Source organism: Nicotiana tabacum, chromosome 7, assembly GCF_000715075.1.
Source record: "Nicotiana tabacum cultivar K326 chromosome 7, ASM71507v2, whole genome shotgun sequence".
Taxonomy (NCBI): Eukaryota; Viridiplantae; Streptophyta; class Magnoliopsida; order Solanales; family Solanaceae; genus Nicotiana; species Nicotiana tabacum.
Window position 1 is genome coordinate 179,315,880 of NC_134086.1, and position 16,224 is coordinate 179,332,103.

General features: G+C 32.5%; 2 protein-coding genes across 2 annotated transcripts; both read right to left on the minus strand.

The window, feature by feature from the left end:
* Positions 1-621: 621 nt before the first annotated feature.
* On the minus strand, positions 622-3,154 carry LOC107820757 (uncharacterized). The gene is made up of 2 exons (XM_016647096.2): positions 1,773-3,154; positions 622-1,256 (listed from the first exon to the last, which is right to left on the minus strand). The coding sequence occupies exons 1-2, from the start codon at positions 2,031-2,033 to the stop codon at positions 843-845; spliced, it is 675 nt and encodes a 224-aa protein (XP_016502582.1). The 5' UTR covers positions 2,034-3,154; the 3' UTR covers positions 622-842.
* Positions 3,155-3,697: 543 nt separating this feature from the next.
* Positions 3,698-7,642, minus strand: LOC107820755 (lysine histidine transporter-like 8). Its single transcript, XM_016647095.2, has 5 exons — positions 7,037-7,642; positions 6,797-6,933; positions 5,697-6,127; positions 4,503-4,634; positions 3,698-4,377 (listed from the first exon to the last, which is right to left on the minus strand). Exons 1-5 carry the CDS (start codon positions 7,570-7,572, stop codon positions 3,889-3,891), a joined length of 1,725 nt encoding a protein of 574 aa, XP_016502581.1. The 5' UTR covers positions 7,573-7,642; the 3' UTR covers positions 3,698-3,888.
* Between the last annotated feature and the right edge of the window lie 8,582 nt (positions 7,643-16,224).

Here is a 16,224-nt window from a genome sequence, read left to right on the forward strand (position 1 = left end):
GCTTTTGTTAGCATTATTTAATTTACTAATGTTAATGGCTATAAAACTTATTGGAACATTCAAAAGTTCTAAGTCCAACCTTGAAATAATACCTTAAAAGATAAAATTATAAAAACATTTGAGAAATATTTATAAAGTACATCACAATAAGTATATTTATATATTAAATATATCTAAAATTTCTATATATGTAATGTCAGGTTGGTTTGGTTTCGGTTTGACTTTCATTAGTTAAAACCAAACCAAACCAATTAAGGTCGGATTTTTTTTTTTCCAACACCAAACCAAATCAAACCAAACCATAGTTGAATTTTTTTTCTCGGTTTGACTCGGATTATCGGGTTGATGGGATTTGTCGGTTTCTTTTGTACACCCCTACGTACAAATGTAGGGGTTGCTTAAGAAAGGTCACTGTATTGTACACCTATCCTGTAAATTGCGTATATGACATACCTCTAGCATGCAACATGATTTTGCAGCTATCTTAAATTTAAAGATATCAATTTAAATTTTTGGAGTTCCATTTTCATGGATTAAGTTGCTCTAACAAACAGACACCAAGACAATGGCTAGTTTTGACCAAAACATGCAACAGAGTTTCACTAAGAAAACGAAGGAAAATATGAAAGGAACTCAAATAACATACAATAATTATAAAAAAGCAATGGCACGTGATGCCAATTACAAGGATCACATCACTACTCCAAACAAGACTAAGCAAATGAACAAATATTAATTAAAAGCAAATTCATACAAAGTACAACAATAATAATTACTACGCCTCCGTACCAAACAAGTTTGGTCAGCATGCCGACAGATCTCTAGGGTGATTCTCATGATTTTCAGTTGGACTTGTGCTTCTCCTCATGGTCCTCAGTATTCTTGTGGCCATGTCCAGGCAATTTCTCCTTTATTTTGTCAAGTAATCCTTTCTTCTCTTTTGTTTGATCACCTCCATGGACTTGCTCATCTGCAGTAGCATGAGTAGTGGGATGGAATTCTTGATCAGTCTTGTTGTGGTGACCTGGAAGTTTGTCCTTTATCTTGTCCATTATTCCTTTCTTTTCTTGATCTTCCTGTGTTGCTGCTGCATAATTTGCATTTCCAGCCACATGACCAGTACTGCAGTTCTCCATTTCAACTTTTTGCTCACTATTTTCCTTATGATCACCTGAAATCTTTTCCTTGATCTTCTCTTTCAGTCCCTTCTTCCTTTTCTTCTCTCCAGTTACCTCGTCCACTTCCTCATCGCTTGACTGAAATAATTAGAAGCGAAACAAAGAAAATTGTAACAACACCAGTGAGAATTTTTTTTTTATCGAAGGCAGACATCCAATCCTACGCGGTACTAATATTTGATGAGGTGAATGTCACATGTCATGCCACCTCAGCGCCCCTAATCCATATATAAAAGACTAAAATTTGAAATACAATATTTTTTATGGTAGCAATAATGATGGCAATAGTGGTGGAGGGGAAGTAAATCTTAGCGGTGGAAAAAAAATAGAAGGGAAGCGTAAAATGGGGTAGGGGCGCTGAGGTAGCAAGCCATGTGGCATCCACCTCATCAGATGTCAGTGCCACGTAGGATTGGATATCCACTTTGGACAAACTTAACGGAAAATAATTATATTTGAACCAATAGTATAACGACAAGGTATATATGGATTCAAAGTATAACGAGAGGTATATTTAAATCTTTTGTAATAGTACAGAGGTATATTTGACCTTCTCCGCTAAGTAAATAAGGAGCAATTAATTAAGTAGCTTACCGAGCTTGAATTGCTGTGAGTGCGGTGAAGTTTGTCCATAAGACTAGTGTGCTTCTCCTCCTCTACTTTCTTCTCCTTTGGTGGTTCTACATTGGGATTGGGAGTAGTAGTGTCAACAACATCAATCATGACAGTGTCATCTTGGGACTTATTCTCTTCTTTCTTTCCCATGAAATTGAACAATCCACATCCACGGTCACTACTCTCTGGAGCTGCACCTTTGTTAACATTCTCCTGTGACTGACTTTGTTGCTCTGCCATCTTATAGAATTAACAAGTACAAGTAGTATATATATGAAACTTAAGCTAAGTTTTTAAAATGCTCGTGCTTTTAGTGAATTTTTGTGCTTATAGCCTTGTTCTACACTCTGTTTATATAGGTGAAACAAATACTAGGATTGTGCGGAAATGAGATTTGGAGATTGGCGAGCTATGTGTTCATGTGTCGGCTATTGGTACTAGGAAAGTACTGAAATGTCGGTTTGGACGGTTTACGCAAACTGAGATGTTATCTTAGTGTTCAGTGTTCTTAGTGATTTTGAGATTTATGTAATAACAGGCAAAGGTGCGGTTAGTATTTGAAGCTTATGGGTTCGGGATTCTAATCGTTTGAAGTTACTGAGTTCTAAATTAATAATTTATACATATTCAATCGATTTTTTAAGATAAATACAGGATTCGAACGAAAGCTCCTAGGTTCGATCGAATTCGCTCTCAGCTCTCTAGCTCGGTCCCGATGACAGGTCGTATATTGTGTAAAGCAAAAGCCTTTTACATTTGCTTAAGAAATAGTATTAAGTGTAACAATCTTGAGGTCACCTAGTAATTATGGAATAATGCTTATTGGATGAAGAAATTTAAAGAATCTTTGCACCGACCAGGTTGGGAATTGAGAGTTGGGACTGGGAACACATTCAATGGTTCAAACAATTACAATGTATTGGGCGACTCGGCTTCACATTTTAATATTGTTGAAGATTTGAATGAGATTTTTTGCTTGGAAACAAGGGAAAAAAGAGAGATTAATAAAATGGCTTTTGGGAGTTAAGTTTTCCCCCTCATTCATTGATACTACTGGTTGATGAAGAATATTGGATCTAAAATTGGAAGCCATGTGTCGCTCATTAATTTGATGTTTGTATTAAAAGTCAGTAAATTATCTTTGTAAAATAGAACCTTACCTAGTGCAGTTTACGTCCCTCGTGTGATTTGCAGGCTATTACACAAGAAAACTTTATCCAGTGTACAAAGTACTTACCCGGAAGGCGGCGATTGAAGCGACTGCAGGTCTTACCCCCTTGCTACAAAAATAGAACCTAACCGGTGACCACTAGAGTAACACAACTCCCCAAATTGAAGAATCAAGGTAGTCATATTTCTTTAATCCAATTCACATAATGTTATGCTTTTCAATTTGCATCACTTTTGTTAATGTCACAAATATTTAAGCCTTCTATGTTTTTAATTAAAATTCTGCTTTTGACCGCAAAAAAAGAAAAAAAAAATCGTAGGACATTCTTTTTCTTTTGATGTACGTTCTACCCAATTTCATTAAAATGTTATTATACACTATTTTTAAGAATTTAAACAACAAGTAGACAATTTCACCAAAGTCTTTTTCTCTGATAAGTTTATTTATTTATTTCAAGAATCGGGACGATCATGAAATGGCAGAGCCTTACTCAATGGGCTGTAATAGATATGGCTTATACGCTAATTTCTGTAATTAGTCTTAATGTTTATTTCCATACATATGTGATTCCATACTAATATACATTAATCACTATACCAATCCATGAGTTAGGTCGGCTATTAACCAGTTAAGGATGTTGATGATTTTACTTCATAATCATGTCCATGAATTTTGCATTTGAAGTTTGGACCTATTTTCAAACAAAAACTGCAAGTATTCGAACCCGTCCACGTGGAATAAAGATCATGTCACCAACTTATTCCTTTGAATTTCCATAAAGAAATACAAAAAATCTACCTACCAACAAATTAAATTCTTTCTTAAACCTACTCCCACCAACCTTTTCAATATTTCACCAAGTTGGCCAGTATGTTCATACTAGTAACAGTTTTCTCCATACTTTTTTGTTGCAGAAAACTATACTCACTGAGGATTAAAGAAGCTAATTTTAACACCAGTGTCAATGACAACATACAAACCAGCAGCAACCAAGATCCCACTTAACCCCATTCCCAATAGACCAAGTCCCCAATTAACCCACCAACTTAAAGAATATTTGTGGGGTTTCTTGACTTTAAGCCACATGAAACATGGATAAGCAAAAGTAACAGGCAGTGCAATTCCTCCAATAAGCCCAGCAAAACTACCCAAGAATGGAATTGCTACGGCTATAAAGAAGCACACGAACCCGAAAATTGCCCGGAATATCGAACGGAGCCACCACGGACATGCTTTTTTGCTCCTAGTTGTGTATGCTGATTCCATATCATCAAACATTGGCATTCCATAGATTTGAAAGGAACTCACCGCGTTTATTATCACAAAAATACTTATCAGAGCTAACACTGATCGTGAAACGTCTTGGCTATGGAATGCAAACAATGCGGTTAACATGCTTCCATTTGCTGGAATCTGAAATAAAATTGTGTGAGATGAATATTAAGATTCTTATTTCGATTATTTAAAAGTTAATTAATTACAAAGTATACGTTGTATCATAATTTATAAAAGAGTTGAAAGTGGGAAAGGGATCATACCAAATGACCGTAAGCCCAATAGCCACAAATTGCTAGTGGGAATAAGCACATTGCTATGAGTAAATATGAGAATTGTACACCCCTCCACATAGGCACACGCGATGGGTGCTTCTCACTTGAAGGCATTGTGGCCTGCGTTCATCCAATAACAAAAATATTATCTATTAAAGTCACAACAAAAGTTATCAATTTATTTTTTACATGCTGGATTTAATTTAATTTTTTTAATCAAAAGTTGGTGACAACTATCAAAGTGTCGGACTAAAAAGGTCAGCGAAAGTCAAAGTCAACAACAAACTTGTTCTGTTTGCTTTTCAATGCGGAGGTACCTAACTACATGCAGGGTAAATAGTTACCCACCTCCGAGTGTTTACACCAAACTATATTAATTCACTATGGTTAATTAATTTAATTAGATAAAAATGCATATAATTTACCATGGTTAAATGATTGAGGTTCATATGCAAGACACAGTCATGTATTTATTAGTTTGATGTAAACACTCGGTGTGGATAAGTTTTTACCGTACATGTAGAGTAGTAAAAATGTATTCTTATTATTACGACTACTTTTAGGCTTAATTAGGTGACCTCTTCAATCCTAATCAACAATCAATTTTAATCTTCAATTTTTATTTTTTATTTTTATTTTTTTTATCTTATGTCAACTAATAGTATTATAAAAGAATTTTTTCATATTAGATCACCAAAAAAATAACTGCATGTTACTATCTTCAAAAATAAGATACTCCATAATAAGACAAATTACTTTCTATAATAAGTTAAATTAGTCAATTTATAAAATTTATTAATTATATATAAGCTAAATCCTAAAGGAAAGCTTTGGCGTAACTGGTAAAGTTGTTGTCATGTGACCAAGAGGTCACGGATTCGAGCTGTAGAAATAAGCCTCTTGCAGAAATGTAAGGTAAGGTTGCGTACAAGAGACCGTTATGGTCCGACACTTCCTCGAACCTCGCTCGTAGTGGGAGCTTAGTGGCTACCCTTTTAAGCTAAATCCTGTATCATTTTCGTGTTCAGCTCTAACGTGAAAACTGAAGTTTGTCTTTTCAAGATAGAGTGTGAAACAAAACAAGCTTTTGTGTTTCCGTTCTTTCCTTTTTTTGTTAGAATTCAACGAAATTAAGCTTATTATAAGGAAAAGAAATGAAAGAAAGGAGAAGACGATGATTACCTGAATTTCAAGTATGAGATTGTGGCCTCTGAAAGCAAAAGCAATAATACCAAGAGCATTAAGAAGATCAAAGATCCTAGCAACTTGAGTTCCCTTCCTAACTGGATCATATGACACATTAGGAAGTCTACCCTCAGCAACTGAAACTGTCCATAATGCTGTACAATATCCAACGGCGGTAAGAGCACCAACTAAGGAAATTCCAGCAATAGAATTCAAGTTTGGCAACTGTGCTAAAACCACTGCAACACAAGTGAAAACCAAGTACCATTCCACCGTTGTTAATGGCTTTGGATTACTACATGTTGCTCCACACAAAGTCTGATACAATAGCTTTGCTGTTGAACCTCCTATTATAATCAGCGCACAACATGTACCCGCTGAGAGATATCCGATAGGAAACGCTGCACATAGTTTGCCTAAGTTGTCACCTGAACCAAAATATAAATTTATACAAAATTATTCAACCGTCCAAGTACGTACTTACTCCTTGTATTTAATTCATTATGTTGCAACAGAGGGGGCAAAATCAACCCATAATATATTTTATTAGCCCACCCAAATTTAAACGAGTTAGGATCATGATCAGCTTGTTGACTTGACCCAACACTGAATCAGAAATGACTCAGTGTATTCACCCGGGTCAAAAATGCAACTAAATCAAAAAATCCAAAAGAAATTTAGAGACTGCACCTTAAGCTAATAATTTAGGAAAAATATTCCAGATTTCAATAATTACTTTTAAAAACAAAATAAAAAAGGACCGAATATTGGATCATGTGGGACAAGTTGCTATGACCCATTATGGACCATGACCCAACCTACAACAACAACAACAACCCAGTGTAATCCCACAAGTGGGGTCTGGGGAGGGTAATATGTACGCAGACCTTACCTCTACCCCGAGGGGCAGAGAGGCTGTTTCCAGGAGACCCTCGGCTCAAAGAGGCAACCATGACCCAACCTATTTTTCTTTTTTCAGGACTGACCAACCTATTTTAACCGCAGCAAATTTTGGATGAATCGGGTCATACCCCTTTTATTAATTTGATCTGTTTTAACCCGTTCAAATTTGATGAAGAATCTATATTGATGCTTACCGAATGTTGCGCATGCCAGTTGCAGGTATCTGCTGTAACGTATTCCTGTTTCATAATTTTCATGAAGTTGAACCATTAAATAAAGTGTGTAGAGCTGCCATACAAATGCTACCGTTAAGCTAATGATACCCCAAGCCCTGCAACAATTACAAAAACACTTCATATATATTAGGTTAGTCGATCATAACATAAGAAGTTTATTGACCAAAAGTTGGTATATATGTATGTAAATGAAATTACCAGCCAAGGATAGTAAAGGCAACAGGTAAGACAAGGGCTTGAATACCAATCCCAGAACAAAGTGTATGAAACGCAGCGTAATATGCGTTTCCATTTCGTGACTCAGTGATGGGTAGCCAAGCATCCTGTGGGTCTAATCTTGTCATTTTAAGTGCCTTTCTAAGAGGACTTCCCAAAGGAGTGATGAAACGCGGCGTTAATCCTCGTGATCTTGGGGTTTTACTGGTTCGATTTGCAGCATGATCTCCCACGTTAAGTAACGGTGATCGAGAAAGCGATGGAGAGTGAAATTGTGAAGGAGGTAACGATACTATGGACGGCGTTGGTGCTACTGACGCCGTCCGTGGTGTTATCGGTAAAGATACTACGGACGGCGTTTGAGCTACTGACGCCGTCCGTGGAGTTATGGGTAAAGAGCCAAATTGATCATCAAAATGAAACGTTGGAGCTAACGTTACCGCCCGTGGCGTTATCGGTAACGAGCTCGGTAAAGAGCTAGCTTCATCAACATCAGCCATCGTCTCTCTACTCATCATAATATTATAATACTCTTTTTCTTCAAAAGAGCCTAACTAAGTATGCTTAAAATGCATGGGGAATGTGAAATGAGGATTTTCAACTATATATATAAGGACATCTCTAGCTGCTAGCTGGTATGGAATATCATTTGACCAGAAATGTCGATTGACAAATTGGCAATAAATATTATTTTAAGAAACTAACCGTGCTCTAACAAGGAAGTAGCTAGGAACGCAACCTGTGACAGTTTAACAAACTTGGCTGCTTTCCTTGTTTTGAATTATTTAACATATGATTAATTGGAAATTTAGCAGACTTTTTTATTAGACCTTCTAATACTATTTTAAAAGAAACCAAGAGTCAAATTAAAATAATTATTTAGTTATATAAGTTGGCAGAGAAAATACTTAAATTGTCTTCTTGTAGGTATTTTTGTTACTATATAGCCCGTTTGGATTAGCTAATTGTCAATAGCTGATAAACTTGAAGTGCTGAAAAGTTTTTTTAAATGCTGAAACTAATTTTTAAAATAAGTTGATTTATGTATTTGGATAAAAGTGCTGAAACTATAATAAGCAGTTGATGTGTTTGATAAAAAAGTGCTGATAAACTATTCTCTTGTTAAAATGACTAAAATACCCTTGAATTTTTTTCAAAAGATTCTAAACTAAAAAATTTCTTTGTAAAAAAAATAATTAACAACAAATATGGAATGAAGAGAAAGTCAAACAATTTATTTTGGAAGAAGTATTTTGTGAATTAGAAAATATTAATAAAGATAAATTAGTAAAAGTGATTATCAAACTAAAAGTGCTTAAAATTAGGGGTGACCAGCTTATCACTTATGGATGATTTTAGCTTATAAGCACTTTGGGTGTTTACCAAACGCGTAGATAAGCCAAAAAGTGTTTATAAGCCAATTTAACGAGCTTATAAGCTTAACCAAACACCCTCGTAGTCTTTTCCAAGTTGCCAATTTACGCTTAGAATAAGCAATTAACCGGTACGTAATTAGTGTTTAAATAATATTATGATTGTACAGATCTAATTTACGAATATGTTGATTTTGACTTGGACGACCTGGCCTACCGTTGAATGTGAAAGCTTAGGTTTCAGCAACTTGGTAGTAGTTGGTAAGCAACCAAGCATCAGGACAATAATAACAACGTGTCCTTTACCTCTCAGCTAAGAGTTAAGAAAAATGACATAGTATCTCTGATATAATTATTATTGAATTGAAAGAAAATAATAAAAAGCCAACCATGCTTGAAACAAACAGATTTCTTATGCCTGCTGGCTGCCAATTTGAAATATATAGTCCAAAAAATTGTTCTCAGTCCGGTTCTTCCAATTGAATTACATTATTTCTGTAGGAGTCCAATTGTCTCAATAGATAGTCTAGCCTATAATATCTTACTAATTTATTTTTCAATATTTTTATTTGTCCAATCCAAATTATATTTTAGGTTTAATAAAAGTTCTCAAAATTGTAAAACGCAATTTTAATTTGTATCTTTATATATTTTTATTTAGAGGTAAGAGGGGTTGCTCTGATGGTAAGCAACCCCCATTTCCAACCGAGAGGTTGTGAGTTCGAGTCTCCCCAAGAGCAAGGTGGGAAGTTCTTGGAGGGAAGGATGCCGGGGGTCTATTTGGAAACAGTCTCTCTACCCTAGGGTAGGGGTAAGGTCTGCGTACACACTACCCTCCCCAAACCCCACTAAGTGGGATTATACTGGGTTGTTGTTGTTGTATATATTTTTATTTAGAAGACATAAAAGATAATAAAATGATTTTCCTATATTAACCACCAAATATCAAATACAAACAATGGAATTAATTGTAGACTGTCCAAAAAAGAAATGTGATAATAGTAGGAATAGCATAGCTGGGAATAACTATTATCAAAAAGTGGTTAAAGTTTTTCTTTTTAACGAATATATCTTAATATTTATACGAACAGATTAAAATAAATTTGACAATGGTGTTATAACGTTTGTTCCTAGCAAAAAGATGGAGTAAATTAGTGCTATTTTAGTCCCATAATATGATTACAGTTTGTAGATTAAATTAATAGGTAGATATGGTGGAGTATTTGATACCACCAGGAAAAAGGTACGACTCTTTTGTCTATCGTAATGTATTGACATAACATAGAAAGATAAGGTGTTGACCATAAAGTTGATGCCACATTATGGTGTATTTAAACGGTGGTTTCTGACCTTCCATTTAATGATTATCTTTTACCAAATTATCAGTTCGAAAAACTTTAATCTTTTATTTTTCTTTGACATAGATAGGAAGATAGGATAAGAAAGTGTTTTAAGCAGGTTAGTAAAAGTCGTATTCGTAGTTGGAAACAGATATTACAATAAGAAGTCAGAAAAAGAATTAATGGTGGTGTGAAATGTGGACTGCTCTAGCAAGAGACAATTCATAGGATATGGATCTGTTTATCCCTTAAAATCGATAACAACTAAATTTGTACGCAGTTTAAAAAATATGTAATTTAATTTAATACAAATAATGATCAAAAAACAGTAAATAGTTAAATTGAAATAAGATGAAGCAATCAAATCAAAATGACGCAGTAATAAGCCTTATGTTTAGCTTAAATGCCAACGTGGTTGGTCTCGATTGAGCCCTTGAGATAGAGTTCGGATCCGAATAAATGGGTAACTAATAACTGAAGAACACTTAAAACAATTGCTAGAGCTAAGTAAATTTTATTGCCTTGTTATACATAAAAAAGAGTGAGTGAAAAATAAACGGTTCTCTTTATATAGTAGAGGAGATTTAAGTCTAAATAAATTAAAAATCTCTTCCTTCCTTCTTTACCACGAAAATAAGATCCGCCGGTACCGAGCGTGATCCGTGCCGCAATATCCGGTTAATGGCGGATATTTCAGCTCCTCATCTGTCTTCTTTAACCGCCTTTCCTTCCCTCGATTCTTCATCTCACTTGAGCTTGATTTCTTTCAAGTTCGGCCGTGCTCGAGGCCCGCTATATCATTCGTCCGTTCTTGGTTCCGACCTGTGACTATCTTCGTTCTTACCCGAATCAGTAACAAATAACGTCGTTCTTCGTTTCACAACGAAAAATTGGGGATAACTCTATCCTCGATTTTACCGATATACAGGATCTTAAGAAGTAAGGACTGTACTAGTAAAAGTTACTTCATCTCTAATCAAATGTCTCAAATACAAAATATGAGAATTGAATCTCCTTCGGTAGAAATCGCTATAACTTTTGTAATAATTTTGTTACAGTCTTGGACAAATAAATTTCACAAAGTGAATAATGAAAACAAAAAAGGAATCTTGAAAAGATAATTAACGTTAATTTTCAATAAAGTAAGTAGTAAAAACGCGCGAACTGTTCATCTGTTGGGTTTGGTGGTAAAGGGAAAAAGAAAGGTAGTTGAGAAAAGGTAAGCAGAATCAAAATAATGTTCAAAAGAGCACAGGAGGTTAGGCCCATGGTAATGGCAACGAACAGATTAAGTTATTTACATACTTTTTAATAGACTAATAACGGGACACGAGCATTCATGTGTATCCATTACCAATTGTTACCACATTTATGAGAGAATGATAAGAAATGACGCAGGGTGTAGGTAGGGGTGGCAAATGTTTGGGTCGGGTCGGGACGGATCGAAAGCGAGTAATGAAAAAACGGACGAATTATTCGATCCGACCTATATTTAATTCGGATAAAAACGGGTTATCAGTCATGAATTCTTGAATATAATCACTTTTGGGAGAATTTCTAGTCTCCCAAACTTGAGGAATCTCAATTTGAAGCTTTACAAATGTAAAAGTTAAACTCGTTAGTTTTATTGGTTGATAATATGGTTCTTATTTGACCCGTTTTTCAAAAAGTTTAATATTCAACCCATTTTTAGTGGGCAATATGAGTAATTAATTATTTTATTTTAACCATTTTACTCCATTGGGTGTAGGTTTACAATAATCCTTTACATCTGTCTTAGAAAATATATACCGCCTTTTAAGTTTACTAGTCTTATGGTACGCGCGTTGTGCGTGTAACCTATCTAAATGAGTATAAAGCTTTTACAAAACCATATAAACGATATTTGAATTATAAAGTAAAAGTGTAATTTATATTTAAAAATATATTGATTTTACATAACTGACTCAATAAAGAATATCGATTTATACCTTCTTTAATTATGTTTTCTTTTTCTCTTTTAATTGTTTCATTAGATTGAGCTCATATGTTGTTATATCTTAAGTCTTTGCAAAAGCTTCCAAATTCTAATCTTCAATTTTTGAAGACTTAAAATAAGATCTACAGTTTTATTAGCAGATTTCCAACGTACGTTTATATGCACTTTATCTAAGACATATATGAAAAAAGTCATAATTACTTTATATAATTCAAATAAGCAAAAGATTTATAATTAATTTTCTATTTGGTTTTGAATTCCTAATAATTAGGTGTTTCTATACATATGTAGTTCGAATAAGGTAATATTTAATAACTATAATTTTAGATTATTTTAAAATCTTAAATATTAGGAGAATAACTAAATTACGATTATATCCAATATATAACCTATTTTTAAAGGGTAAAAAAGGCGAACGACATTTCGCTAAAGGCCTTCGTGCTTTTAATATAACTAGTCTTATGATACGCGTGTTGCGCGTGTAACCTATCTAAATGAGTAAAAACTTTTAAAATATTACATTTGAATTATAAAATAGAGTGTAAATTCCTGAAAAATATTTATGTATTTAATCGTAATTATATTTTTATTCACTAAGAATTTTTTTTCAAATAGTAAAAAAGTCTAATAGGTGAAAAATCATTCATGCGGGACATGTTCCCAAAACAAGGGCAAATGGAAATTCTTTGTAAATATTAAAGAAATAAGAATCACTATATACCATTAACAAAATCTATGAAAATTATAATTTGATCCAATCTAGCTAGCTCAATAAAGAAAGAAATTTTGTCGCATTGAATTCTCATATACCTTATTGTAATTTCGGATGAGTTATAAGGGAATATTTTATGGAACATGTTGTTATTTTGTGATCTAATACTAAATAAAGAATACAAAAATATTTTTATTATAATTCTTTAAAGAGTTATTTGAATAAAACATAAAAGTACAAATAATTTATCATATTATGTTTTCCAGCATTATTGTCGAAGTGCGAGTAAATCGAAAATTGAGAAGAAACTAAAGTCGGGTACATATTATGACTGTACAAACACATAGTTAAAATATAACAACAAAGAAAACATGATTGAAATATTTCAACAATAGTAATATCAATTTTTTTTGATTTTTCGCTCTGATTGCATTAAGGTCCGATGAAATTTGAATTAGCAACAAAAAATTTCACATTGAGGGATAAAACGCTCCCAAAAGCTACTCTATGTCCATCAATGCTTCCACAAAAAACACATAGCTAAAATATCCAAACATTAATATAGCAACCTATAGCTCCCAACTTCCTCGGGCAAACTATAATCACCAAATAAGATAATCAATTAAAAGTTGATAACCAACTAAGCTTTCTTGTATAAACATTACCTGCCTTTTCATCTCAATTCACGGATATTAATCTGTCAATTAAGTGAATTTAAACGGAATCTTATCTATCATCATTAATTTTCCTTAACCTTTTGAAAGTGTTGTTGTATATAAAATCAAAAATTAAAACAAAAAATAATAAATAAGAAACAAACAAATAACTGGAGAATATCGAAGAACAAGACAGAAAACCGGATACACGTTCAAGTATTATACCAGATTAAAGTTATAAGACGTAGTGTTTAATAAAAACGAAAAATAAAACATAAAAAGACGTGCAAAAAATTACTTACATTGGTGGTTCTTTTACTTTAGAGTACATGAAGGCCATGAGAATATTCTGTCCGACTATTCATTTATATATATACACATAGATTAGTAATTTTGTGGTTAAGTAAGGAATAATTTATATAAGGTAAATCCTAATTGATTTTAAACTCCCAATTATTAGGAGTAGTTCAAATAAGGAAAAATTTAATATATAGTATTGTAGTTGATTTAAAACTTCTAAATATTCGGAAAAACTAAAATTACAATTTTGTTCAATGTGAAATATAAATTTAAGGTTAAAAAAGGCGAACGACATTTCACTAAAGACCTTCGTGCTTTTAATATAGTACTAGTTTTAGGGTACGCGCTTTGCACGTGTACCTATATTAATGGGTACATAAATTTTTTAAATTATATAAATAATGTGTTTGAGTTATAAAATAAAAATTAAAAAAAAAGTGTAAGTTCAAAAAAATGATGAATATTGATCCTATTTAGCTAGTTCAATAAAGGAAACATCATATTTTGAAAAAGTCATCAATCTCTTATAATGATGTTTGAGAACTTATGTTGGAATTTCGTACGAAAAATCAAAAAAAATAGAAGTAAAATTGTGTCCCTTCTAGAGATATGAAAACGAAAAGATTGATCATGTAGCTCTTAAAAAAATATTGGCAAGTGAAAATGAGTCTAAAAATATTGTAGATAGTTGTCATTTATTGCTATAAATGGAAGAAAAAAGAAGTACTGACTCCTCACTAAGAGACATTCTAATTTCATCTTTATTACTTTAAATTTATATATCTTACCAATTATACTGTTAAAGTTATATTATAATAGATTTAACTCAATTTTTTTTATTTCTTTCATGGTGATGCTTTTCTTACGGAAACAAATTTATATATCCTAAGAGTTTTGTAAGCTTAAAAAAATTATTTATGAATTTTAGAAAAGATTTGATTTGGATTTTTCGTTTATTAGTAAATCAAAGAATTAACTATTTAGTTTCAAATACTTGAGGAAATTATTTATTTCCTTTTTTATTTGAATTCTAAATATAAGTTTATTGAAAGTTTTATATGTTAATGTTCAAACATAAATGACATTTTTGTTTATATGTTGTTGTTTTAGAAAAGTAGTTCAAGTATGAAATAAAAATGTATTATAGTTTTTATATATAGTCTACAAGGATAACATGTAAGCAATTTTAGTTATGATATATTATTCAATTAAAAAATAAATTATACTCTTATAAGTAACTAAACTCTTAAATATTAAAGAACTAATAAAATAGAGATAATTTTAGAGACTTCCTCTTTTATTTGGCTTTGTAACACTAATTTACAATGGGATTTACGATGTTATATTTATCTCCTTTATTCTAACTTTTTTATTACAATACTTCTAATTTATTTATCATAACATTAAAAAGTTAGAGTTTGACAAAATTGTCCTTTCTGATATACTCCTTAATTTAGTTAATTTTACAAAAATCTTTTATAGTTTTTTTTTTCTAAAATTATTTTAACTATCAATGCTTAAGTAAAACAAAATAAAGCGAGTGGATTCCAAAAGTATATGCATATATAAAACTCTTAATCTTGATTTTCTTTCCTTTAACTTTCCACATAGATTAAGTTCTTTTAAATTAATGACAAAAAGAAATAATAATAGTAATAAGCGAGAAGAAAGAGAAGCAAACAAAAGTTGAAAATAAGTAATTAAAAAAAAAAAAAAAAAAAAGGATGCAATCTCAATTCTCGAAGGAGTCAAAACAGGTAAACCTTTTTATTTCTGTACTTCTTTCCTTTTTAATTTTCTTTTATTTATTTTCTATTCTGAAAATTAATATTGAAAAAATTTAAATGGAAGGTTATAATTACGTTAACTTGTCCAAATAAGGGAAGAGTTTTTGTAGAGTAAAGTTCTATTCGATTTTAATTTTGGACTTTCTACATATTCAAATAAGGAAAAGATTTAGTATTTAAATTTTAATTGATTAAGAACTCCTAAAATTAGGGAAAAACTTAAATTACACTTTCGTCTAATGTGAAATCTATTTTTAAAGGGCAAAAAAGGCGAACAACATTTCGCTAAGGGCCTTCGTGCTTTTAATATAGTATAGATAGATATAGATTAAAAAAGTGAACAATTTTAATTTATGTTAAATTTCAAACAAACACCAACGGCTAGGCTTAATATACCCATCGCAACCCTTCGGGGTTGCCCAGTTGGTGGATAACCCGAGATCGAATTCTCCCTTAATGCCTTTTGGGTTGAGTCTGTCGCACAAGGTTTGGTTAGTGCAGTTTACATCTCGGCTATTACACAGGGGAGGTTAACCTAGTGCGCATAAAGTACTCACCACAAAGTGCTCACCTAATGAACAAAGATTGAGACAGAAGTTATAGCGGTTGCGGATTTTTTCTCTTACCAAAATAAAATAAAATATACCCATCGCAATATTCACGTGACAGACACGTGAGTCGATAAAAACTCCAAAAAGAGAAGTGTTGTCACCAGGTCAGTAACAGTCGTAGTTAGAAACAAGGAAATACATTAAGAAATGAAGTCAGAAAAAGAATCATGATGGTCGTGTGAAATGTTGACTATGCTCTAGCAAAAGACGATTCTGAAAATGAATTTTGATGAGTTTAACTTTTCAATAAAGTAATAGAGACCCACTATTAAGTTGTTGGGTTTGCTCGTCAAAAGTAAGATGAAAGGAAGTTGAAAAATTGTAAGCAAAGTCAAACAAAGGTTTTGAAGATGCGTATAGAGGCCCATGTGTCATGACCCCTACATCATCATGCTACCTAATTGTTACTTGAC